Source organism: Cydia pomonella, chromosome 5 (genome assembly GCF_033807575.1).
Source record: "Cydia pomonella isolate Wapato2018A chromosome 5, ilCydPomo1, whole genome shotgun sequence".
Classification (NCBI taxonomy): Eukaryota; Metazoa; Arthropoda; class Insecta; order Lepidoptera; family Tortricidae; genus Cydia; species Cydia pomonella.
This window is the reverse complement of record NC_084707.1, coordinates 8756124-8767967: the sequence shown is the minus strand read 5'-3', so window position 1 is coordinate 8767967 and position 11844 is coordinate 8756124. Positions and strand designations below refer to the sequence as shown.

The window sequence follows — 11844 nt, the reverse complement described above, 5'->3', positions numbered from 1 at the left end:
TGTTTTGTCTAACCGGTATCAAATGAGTTCGTATACAAAGGTTACATAGCAACAAGGTTGAACGAGGTTCAATAATATTCTAGGGCAAAACGCGTGACTCGCGGGAGTAATAAAAACTAAAATAAAGTAATATGAAATAGGGGAAAATGAAAACTGACTAGTAGACAGGAATGGCAAATAGTTAACTCATAATCATCATTATGTCGGTCGAAAGACGTCCACTGCTGACTGGTCACCGCTGCTGGATAAAAGTTTCCTGCAAGACACCATCTCCGGCCACATCTTCTTCAAAGTATACTATGCGAATTAAGTAAAAGCTGTTTTCAGATCAAAAAATACAATTGGTCAGGCAAAAAATTATATCTCATTGGGGTTTTCATCTATATTTTCCATCGTATCCACTTCGGCTCCCACAAATATAAAGTTGATTTGCATCACATCTATATTTCATCTCTTTGAGCTCGACGGACTCTAGCAATTGGTTTGTTAAGTTTGTTCGTGCTTAGATTTTGCCAGCCTAGTTTGTCGGAACTTATGTACGACTTGATATTTCATATTTACCAGTCACTTTTCGGTGATAGAAAACACCGTAACAAGATTGGGCTCAAACAAATAAAAGGCTTAGTTTCATCTAGGTTTGAAGATCATAATTATATTAAAGCCGTTGCTCTTATAAAAATGACTGCCTGTGCATTATCGAAGGATCGGTTGCCGATCAGACCCAAGGCTGTAAGATACAACCGGGAAACACCAAGATAGAAGTTGGGATACAAATTTAAAACGCAAGGTTATAAATGTACATAGCTTTATTAACTCGGTCACACGGCCTGCTCATGTCCATAGCACTCGATCTCGCGGATGGCTTGCCGCTTGGTCCGCTCATGCTTCCGCGCCGCGAGCCAGCTTAGACGCAAATCTGGGTCTACAGGACCCCACTCCTTGCTCGCGCGGCAATTTTCACGGATACGCTGAAATGTGAAACAATACATATAGTTATAAATCACGTTATTACAGTTCTGTAGCCAAAAGGGCAAGAAACCTTTATAGTCTGTCTGTCCATATGTCACACCTATTTTACTCGTACTCTAAAATTTTAAGGTATAATTTAAATTTAAAACTGAGGTGTATTTTATAAGCCGCTACTTAGTTTAGTGAACAGCAAACTCAAACACGTTTAATAGTTCGGTACCCCTACTGTAAATATTTTCGACAGCGAAACGTGACGTAAGCGTTTGCGTTAAGTGTCATTTAATATGAGATTTTTGACTTTCCAAAACGTCCCGCTTGGCGCGCTGTTCAAAAACCCATACAAAATGATACTTATCGCAAACGCGTACGTCACGTTTCGCTATCGACTAAATTTACACTAGGGGTACAGTTTATAAATAACAGTAAGTATATTTTTAGGTGAGACCCCAGACATGTAGCTAAAAGATACAAAAAACTGGAAAAATCAACGTGTGGCGGAGTATGTTTTTTTTTAAACCAACAATAGATCGTCATTTTTTTGCAATTAGGACACTGCCTGAAAAAAAATTTGCCACTATATAAACGATTAATTAATGGAGCTCACATCTTCACTGTCGCTATTTATACCGCCAGCTACCTACCATAGACAAATAAAGTTATTTTCGATGTTCGAGTGTTTTATGGTCTGCCTGAATTCATGAATAATATACGACCTTGTTCTGAATAAACTTATAAATCCCGCCTCTCAGAGTACACGCCACTTTTCTTGACAGCGTTGTGACTAATACCTTTTTTAAGTGCCATATTATTTCAGTGGTTAAGTTAGGTAATAAAAACAGTTTGTTACAAGCAGTAGGTAAATAGTTATGTTCACTTATTTACAGTAACAGTTTGAAAAAAAAAAAAATGTATTTTCAACAAAATGTCTGCTTATTTACCTACTTGAAGTATTAATTTTCTAAAGAGTTATGTATCTGGGGCACGGTAGTGCCCGCCAAGACAGGCAAAGCGAAGCGCAAGGTAATTCCTACCTCGACTCGAAGCACTTCGTCGTTTTTTTGAATCCTCATAACTACAAAATTCTCGGGATATAATTTCAATAGTGAACTCATTAAGTATAAAAAAATTCAATTGCATAGCTCTTATAATTTATATTTTATTCATATCTAAAAAAACCCGATTTCGTCACTGACTCACTCACTCACCAAAACCCTTAGGGCAGTTCCTAAAGTTCTAGGAAGCTGAAATTTGTTATGAGGAAGGATATATCAAAGTTCCCAACCCCAAAAGCACGCTGCAAGGGTGAAAAGGGAGAGGAAAAGGGCGTTAAGGGGGAAAAAGGGGAGTTGGTTGAAGTTTGTATGGGAAATCAATAAAAAGCAAATTGTATATAAGATGGGCATCCAGACACGTATTTCAGGATTTTTAATAGTAAATCACCCCCAACCCTTTAAATTAGGGGATGGAAGATTGTTATACGCAACTTACAAAAAGAAGTGAAATCCCATCAAAAACATTTTCATGTAAAATGTTGCCAAGATGAAATCATAAGGCTCGCACTGTCAAAAAGTTATCAGATCTCTTGTAGAGTCCAGATTCTATTTCTACAAGCCAACTTTACATACTCTACACCTTAGTCAAAATATGTGGCTTGGCAGTTACGTTACTACAAGAAGTATTGTATAATAATTAATAGTGAAGAATTAGTAATTTTTGCACCTTACGCTCATTTGACGGTAGCGAAACGGCCAAGCCATATATTTTGACTAATGTGTCGAGTTTGTAAAATTAGAGCTTGTAGAGTTAGAAGCTTGGCTCTACAAGAGATCTGATAACTTTTTGACAGTGTGAGCCTTATGGTGTTGTCTTGGCAACATTTTACATGATTTTATTTGATGGATTTTTTATTTTCGGGCCACCCAAGTTGTAACCCAAATTTGGTTTTAGTCTAATCTATTTTTTATTAGGGTTCCTAATTGACTACGGAACCCTTATTTAAATACGTCTGATTTTACGTTTTGTGTTAAACATATGGCATTGGGATTAAATAAACGCTCTTCCAGTATCATGAGGCATGTGGAGATTAAAAAAAATTGACAAGTTCATGGCGTCTAAAATAAGAAATTATAATAATATATGTATCTAATAATTACCTGCATCAGAGGACCTCTAGATTGATACAGGACCCTGATGGCGTATAACGGTATGCACATGACGGAGCACAAGGCGATACACAACCCCGCAATGCCTGTAGTTTCTCGCATTCCATACACGATTATAACCTGTATGAAAATATAAAGTCAGCAACCAGTAAACAGCGTTTAGACAAAGATGCGATAAGTTTTCCTAATACCTGTCAAAAACTGTTTTGAACTAGCATGGGACATTATGAAGCTCGTCCCGCTATGAATGGTTGATCATGCCTTGTAATAGTTGCACTTACACTCTAGAACGGCTCTACAATTCTACATACAGTCGCAGGAGTAATTAGGTTAATCCAGATAATCAAGTCAGTATTGGGAGGGACAACGTCATGATGATGACGATGATATGACGAAAATATAATGTCGATGATAGAAATGTCTTATTATAAAAAAAGACATATATAGGTAAGTAAGTACAGTCAAGGTATTAAATAATGGCACGAACAAAGTGCCAAAAATATGAAGTTTGGGCAACAAGGTCGTGTTTACATATTATTGGCACTTTCGGCCTGATTCGAAGAATGAAATACGATAACGATAAGATCTGTAGGGCTAAGATGGTCGGCTCTTTATCATTTGTCACTGTGCCTGTCATGCCACCGCTGGTTTAGATAAGTTCTCATTTAGATATCGTTTGTATGCCGTATTGACAGAAGCAACTCGATTTGGGCAACCAATGTCACTTTGACGTTAGAAATATCGTAAATAGATCTTATTGGGATCACAGCGGAATCGAAATAAACGTTAATTTTGACATGTCGTTTAGTTATCGATCTTTTAAAGACCTTTCCAAGATCGTAAATGTCTTTATCATTCTTCGAATTGGGCCGTTTGTCTATGTCGATATTTAATACCTTGACTGTACTTACTGCAAACCTATGAGCTTCATCAAATAACCAAATGGTACCTACGCCCGCAACACTGACAAGAATATCCACTATACAAATAATATGCTATAAACTTACCAATAAGAAAGGTGGCACTATATAACGCCACACAAAAAGCCAAAAGGGTCTGAGCGGTCGTCCTGTCATGAAGCGTACGTCCATACTCAGGTTCGAGGCGCCGTACGTGTACACCGCGGCTATGAGCTCCATCAAGCACACCACCGGTGCAGCGGCGATGGCCACGTGTGTATCTAGGAGGCCAATGACGTGGAGGCCTCCCTGGAAGATGGAATTTTTTTATTATTGTCCTGAAGTGAAGCTTTTTGCACTGGTCCATTGGTCCATTCTTTTATAATAACTTATCTATGAAATAAATCATAGCTATAGGTACAAGCAATAAAGTATAATAACATTAATAATCTTTAATAGAAAAAAAAATAGTTATGAGGCAACAACAAACATTAATAAAACACAGCATACAATCGAATATTATACCCTTCTCTCAAATGAGTCGGGGTCAGAAATTTTGCCCACCCTTAAAACTAAGTCAAACTACCTTTTAAGCACGAGCTTGCTTGACAAAAGCCTATAAAGCAAAAACGTTATATGTCGTTACATACAAAGTTACAGTCGTAATTTAAAGCTACACTAAGAATGACTCGCGGTTATCGTGAAACTATGTGAAAGCCAGAGTCACGCAACATGCCTACTTCTTTCTTAACTATGTTTCCTAGATAAACTAGGTTACTAATGCCATGTTCTTCAGTATCGCACCATAGTTTGCAGTTTACTGATGCATAATTAATTAATTCTACCTAATGCTAGAAAATAATTTCGAGACATTCGTACAAATATTCGTGATACGTACCGTTTATTAGTACATAAAGAAAATGCACCCGTTCGTGGTAAACGTTCCATTTGTTCACACGAAACGGTCGGTTTTGCCTCCTCTTTTCTGGTACGGACGGCTAACGATTGGAAAGCGCTCCCGCCATCTGTATTCCCTGATAAATATGACCTCGGTCTCTTTAAAGCAAGAGTGAATAGGCTACTAATAAACCGGTGAGCTCCATCTTAGGCCCTGTCTTCACTTTCCGACAGGTGTGACTAGAGCCAATAGCCGATCAGTTTTTAATAAAAAAAAAAAAAAAAGTCGTTATTATAGCGGTTATTAGTGTTATTACTTACTTCTACGTAGTCTATTCTGTCGGACTTAATGTAATATTGTTTGCTGCTTACCTCAGTATTGCAAATAATGCCCGAAAGAAAGAGCACAACACACGTCAGAAATGTTATCAATCGTTTATGCGCCCGTAATTTCGGAAATTCGTCCATAAACCCAGCGATTACGGCTTCTATTGTCACGAACTGAAACAATATTGGGTTTTATTATATCGTGAGAGAAATTGACGCGGAATGGAGTTGTATTTTCGTTTACTGTATATTGAATTGGAATCCTGCCCACATTCATTGTTATCTAAATAGAACTGCATAGTCAATAATACATATAAAGAGAATTAAAATTTTACTCGGATATTTCTGGTCAGCTATTGGAAAAAGAGGTACCTAATCTGCTTCAAACCAAAGCTGAAAATTGTTAAGAACATTAATTACCCATTAGACATCAAAATGAGAGTCAAGTGTATGTATAAACCTGAATGTCATATTTATTATATAAAAATAAATTTTCGTTTTTCGTTGACTTGCATGACATTTATATGTACTTCTGGTCTCCCGCGATACAGGCCTAGCCTAGTGCGGGGACTCCTGGAAACTCTGTTGTCAATCTAGTTATGCACCAACTCTTAAAAACAACCGCTGTATACTTTTTCTGTGTCCTTTCTTGTGCAATAAACATATTTTTTATCTTATCTTTATCTTATCTTTAAGTGTTATAAAAAAGTTGCATACTAAAGGGCTTAGCCAAGATGTCAATCGTAACTATATCGTCAATCGCCAAACGAAAAAAAATTTAGGTATGACAGATGCAACGAAAAGTCACGTGATTATTTCCACACATAATTATTATTTCGTTTGGCGTTTTCTATCAACGATTGTCATCTTGGCTAAGCTACTTACCATAGTATCGATACCTAAGAGGAACAGCATTACAAAAAACGTTAGGGCCCAGAAGTTGGATGCGGGCATCATGGTTACAGCAGCAGGGTATGTGACAAACGCGAGCCCCGGACCCGCAGTAGCCACTTTGTCTATAGGGACCCCCGCCCGCTCTGCTGCGAACCCTAGCACGGAGAACACTACGAAACCTGCCCAGATACTAGTTCCACTGTTGATTAGGGGAATTAATATAGATGATCTGAAATACAATAAGAATTTTAAGTTTATTTTTTATGACGGAAGTGCAGTAATGATTGCCTAAAAAATTATTTCTTAATTCTAACATCAGTTAGAGACGAATTATTTAAATAAACAAATTATGTAGTGGATCTGTGCCCTCTGTGAGTAGGAGACGTCGTGAACTCACAGAGGACACAACTCTACTATTTAGAAAGATATCCAAAAAGTGAATCGTCAAAAAATCTATATGACATATCAAATCTACTCACAAAATTTTACGAGAATCCATTGTGAAATGCAATATTTAAAGGAGAACTGCCGGACCGACAATCGAAAGCATAATGCCCAAGATAAAATATAGACCTTCGCTCTCGCTCAGTCAATTAACTAGAGGTTGTTGCAGCGTTACTGACCTTAAGTTTTTATAATGGAATTTATTGAAACTCGCCATACTGACTAAACCTCCCCAACCAGGTCCGAGCGAATAGAACAGTTGCATAGCGGCGTCTGCCCAAACCTGAAATGATGCTTACTAGGTAAATAATACCTTATAAGTGAATAATTAGAAACTAAATTAGAATCCCATTTTCTTATTATTTTTGAACAAAGGTCTATCATCACAAGCCTATAGGTAGGTAGATATACGTCACGCTGCAGGGTAACGACTTCAACACATGAACTTCATTAAGCATGTGGTTTGGGCTATAGTCCCCTGCCCCCCTCCATGCTATGTGTTTATATCCTATTACATATTAGTTTGTACCTTCGAGTTTGCCAGTTTCTGCCAGTCGGGCCACACGTAGAAAAGAATGCCCTGCCAAGCGCCAGGCAGCGTAATGCCGCGGATGAACAATACGCACAACACCAAGTAGGGGAAAACCACGGTGAAATACACGATCTGTGGACAAACTTAGCATCGAAGCCTTTATAATATACTAGTATGTAGTTACACATTGATCGCGTAGGATATGACGAAATCACCAAGAGGGAACAGTAATTAATACGTAGTGCATGGAACGAATGTGATTTTTTTAATCGACTACAAAATTCCAATAAGAGGAGGTACTGATGTGCCGTCGAAAAGTTCCAAAATTGCTAAATTTCCTCATACAAAAAAAAACTGAAAGTTCTCATTTTTGTACGGGATCGAAAGTTTCTATTTCTTAATGAAAGTTTCCTTTGTTTCCTGTGATTTTTTCCTCAAATTTCCGTAAACTTTTTTAAAGTTTTTGGAAACTTTCCGCAACTTGCAAAGTTCTCAATCGGTTGTATTATTTTTACATAATGTTTTTGTCTCAGAACTCTGTCATTTTTCAACCAATTAAGAAAATTCTTTTTTTTTGTCTTAAAATATATATTTATTCAAAATTCTGTTCTGACGAGGGGATTAAAGGAATCAAGACCACTCCCTAAATAATGTCTTATTAGCTACAACCCTATGCAACTTATTTTTAAGAGTTATCCAAAAATATTAGGGATCTCAATTTTACTTTATTTTCATAGAAATGGCAACAGTAATTTAGAATTGACTTTTAAAGCAGTTAAATTTTGGCGACAATAATAAATGTAACCCAAATAAATAAACATAAAAAGTTTTTCAGAAAGTTATGTGAGTGACAGCGGCAGCGTGCCAGGTTGACTCACCTTACCGTCGTGTTAATTTTGGTGCACATTGCTAACTAAGCTTTGTGCCGTGTTTTGGGGACGCTGGCATAGCGACCCGGTTTTCCATTTAATTTTAAATATAAACATTTTACGTTAATACATTTGTGAATATTAGAACTTTTTTTTTAAATTAGCATGCAGAATTTTGAGAGTTGTTTTTCTGGACCACCATATACAGTAGCACTAACGGTGAGCACAAAAACGGTAGCCCTCATTGAGATAAATTTCAGCATCTACTACAACCTGATTACTTACTCCACTGTTCAAACCACAATCAGCGTTGGGAGGAGAAACAACACAACATTTGCATGAATGAGTTTTTGAAGAATATAAAGAAAACCTTTAGGTGTGTGTGAGTTGTGGTAAAAATACAATATTTACCTGAGATTTATAGAGACCTGAACATGTTGTTGGTCGACTCACCTTGCCAACACTTTTGACACCGTTGCAGATGGACATGTATACGAGCACGTAGCCTATCAAGTTGCACCAGAAGACAGGCCACACCATGCCGCCGATTTCGTGTATGCCTGAAGACATTCGCAACAAGCGTATGCTGGAACAATAGATTCATACTAAACAAATTTCCCCATTGCACTAACCAGAATAATCTAATGGACACCTTCAGAGCCCGAAGTAGACGAAACGTATCGGCCCTGGGGTACCAATATTTTTTTAATGATTTTTCATATCGGTCCCATAAGTCCCATAAGAAACCGTGTTCAGTATGACCATCTTAATACATTTTTGACATTTGGGATCACGATCCAGTAGGCTGTTAACCTGATGCTGATCAATAATACCTCTGCGAAACTTATCAGTTATTTTTATAATTCTTGAAAAGTACTAAATGTTGCATTCTTCCAGTTGAGAATGAAAACAAATCGTGATTGATATTCTAAATTGAATAAAAAGATTGTTTTTACTGATAGAATTCGTCTTCAGGAGTTGTGATTGATCCATTGCTGGTAAATATGCTCGCATTACTCGTTATCTGAAAATAAAAAGAAACCGAGGTTAAAAAAAGTTCACAATAAAATTGTTTTCAAGCAGACAACTTGTTTAAGATAAGCCGAGTTATGTATACACTGCGTGCATCTATAGCTCGTTTTTTTAAGCATTAGAATAAAGGTGAACAATCTTGACAAGTCTTTTTATTTTATAACGCTTTCTAAAAATCAGTAATTATTCTTATGAAATCAACATAATGTAAATGATCGTATATGATTTATAATTGTTACATATTTTCCGTGATTTATTTTTCAAAACTGTTTTTCAATAAAAAAAACACGTCACAATCGCTTACCTTCTTTCTAATGCTAAAAAATCGGACTATTAAAAACTTTGGAATACCTACCATTTTTTTTTGTGCTCATATTCCTCCGTGTTTAAACTTTTGTGACATTGTAAAACAATTTTTTATGGGAACTCTCGATTAGGTCTGAAAACTGTTCGTGAACGCTACTTGGAGCCCGATTCAAATTTATCAACTTCTTACGGTTTTGATCTTTGGAGAATGCGCGCCGATCACCATATCGATCGTCAAGGTCGTATCAAAACCATTAACAAGTTGTTTAATATTAATCGAGCTCTTGGTCTAAAAGTCTAAACGTGTTTTACCCAAAATGCTCTTATGACTGTAACTTAGTTGTTTATACTACATTTACCTCAACACATTTGTCAGTGTTCCAGGGATTCCCGCAGTGTTGCCACGGCAGCGGAGAGGTGAACGAATGGTAGATGAACAAGATCGGGTATGCCAGAATAGTGGAGAAATAAATTATGGCTATCACGTTTAGAACGACAGCAGCATATCCGGCCCCTGTAATGTAAATGAGTTATGACTATCAGGCGTACGTATTCTAATTTGAATCATAGGATATGAATATGATTTGGATTAGATGTGGATCGGATCTGTTAGTGTCCAAAATGAGTTTTTTTGGTTGAAAATCCGATCCATATCTAATCCAGATCGAATCCATAATCAACATCCTATAATTAATATTAGAATACGCCTATAGGAAACAATATTTTTGTAAATTGACAGAAAAACTAAGAATGATAAAACATTCGGGCACATAAATAAGACTGTTTAAGAGGTACACTGCCAAAGATAGACACGACACAGATAAATAAATAATAATATTGATCTCATAACACGATTCTTTTTGCGTCGAGGGTTAAAAAGGTTTAAAATGTGATTCGTTCCATTTATAATAGGATTAAGTTTTAAATCCAGGTTTAAATAGCTAAAGAAAAAAATTAAATACATAACATAAGTAAGTAAGTTTAACTACATAAACCAAAATAAAAATGATAATTTATACTATTGATTTTTGAAGTCGGTTAATGAATGCTAAAATTTATGTATTTATTTAAACTTCTTTGCACATAACACATAATATAAAAACAAATACAAATGGTGGACTAAATGCCTAAACGCCTCTCTACCAGTCAACCATAGGGCTAAACAGAAATGTAAAAATGGTGCAAGAAGAAAAGTAAGACAATTTAATTTAAATCTATTGCAAACAACTAAAAAAAAATTTGATTGTAAAAAAAATCCAACAAGTACTTGATATTTGTTGGAAATTATTTTGTGTTTACCTTTGAGCAAAGGGTTTATATTGAAGACGGAAATGCATCCTGCACTGGCGAACTGTCCCAGTGTCGTCTCCAGGTACACCAGCGGGATCCCGCAAACGAACAGGGTGAGGAAATATGGGACGAGGAATGCGCCTGCAAATATTCATAATGCTAGCTATGTCACATGTTACATTTGATAACAGTATTTTTTTATACTGATGTACAGACGAGTTCACAAACATCTTTACAAGCCACGGTCCAAAAATATATTAACACGCCTCTAAGACACTAACAATACAAAAAATATTGGTTGTTGTTGTTAAAATTTGTATGGATTTCCCAGAATTGTTCCAAGTTTTTTTTTAATCTTGCACTCCTGTACATGATTTTAATATTGATTTTCGAAATTAAAATGTCAATCATAACACGACGACAACATATTTACATAAAAGCAATATTTCGTTTCTTTTGCATTTTTTTATTAATCTGGCACGGCTGCTACTATTAGCATTTAGCAGGCGTTCCCAGCTAGAAGTGTGAACGTCTGACTTTGATTCTAAATAAATTATGACTTTTATGACTCATTGTATAGCTTTAACCTTTCATATGTGTGTGGTAGTCAAAAATGGTGGGTTCAAACTTAGGTTGAAATCTCGGCTGTGGTGTAGATATAGCGCAGAAAAAATCCTTCTCGAAAGAAATGCAAAAAGATGACTTATAATTCGGTCAAGATCCACATTATACACACACCAGAGGTTAATGTACAGTCAGCCAAGAAAGTGGTTTACCACTTTTCGAGTTCTAGGATCCTTTGAATCCAGGCTAGCAGTGCTTAGCGGCAGTTCCCAGTGATACCCAGATTTACTTAACTTTGAAATATTTACCTCCACCATTCCTATAGCACAGATAAGGAAACCTCCAGACGTTCCCAATGCCAACCGCGTACCCTAAACATGATAACAAATACTCGATCTGGCTGCCCCAGCGTTCACGAGGCGCCCCCGTCATTTGCGAACTCGTAAGATTATTGAAAACACTGATAACAAACACTATTTGCACCGATTTGATATTTTTTGTTTACTAACCCAGTTTCTTTTTTTAGCAACTGACCAGTCACGTTCCAACGCAAACGATAGGGGTCTTCACGACACTGAGTCAAGGAGAGATTACAAATTGTATTCAATTCAATAGGATAATGAGTTGTTGGGTACTGTTAGGTCCAAATAAAGGATATA

General features: G+C 36.6%; 1 protein-coding gene across 1 annotated transcript; it reads right to left on the bottom strand.

Annotated features, from left to right (window-relative positions):
* Window positions 1–788: 788 nt before the first annotated feature.
* LOC133517645 (sodium- and chloride-dependent glycine transporter 1-like) lies at window positions 789–11795 on the bottom strand. The gene is made up of 12 exons (XM_061850997.1): window positions 11494–11795; window positions 10631–10762; window positions 9691–9845; window positions 8950–9017; window positions 8447–8579; window positions 7122–7256; window positions 6772–6875; window positions 6140–6377; window positions 5300–5428; window positions 4139–4339; window positions 3123–3251; window positions 789–968 (listed from the first exon to the last, which is right to left on the bottom strand). The coding sequence occupies exons 1-12, from the start codon at window positions 11615–11617 to the stop codon at window positions 819–821; spliced, it is 1698 nt and encodes a 565-aa protein (XP_061706981.1). The 5' UTR covers window positions 11618–11795; the 3' UTR covers window positions 789–818.
* Between the last annotated feature and the right edge of the window lie 49 nt (window positions 11796–11844).

Coding starts and splice junctions, on each gene's coding strand:
- LOC133517645 (XM_061850997.1), bottom strand. CDS start 11,617: ATGACGGGGGCGCCTCGTGAACGCTGGGGCAGCCAGATCGAGTATTTG. Junction 9,846..10,630: donor TATAAACCCTTTGCTCAAAG/GTAAACACAAAA, acceptor TTTACATTACAG/GGGCCGGATATGCTGCTGTC. Junction 969..3,122: donor CTAGAGGTCCTCTGATGCAG/GTAATTATTAGA, acceptor TTCACATTTCAG/CGTATCCGTGAAAATTGCCG.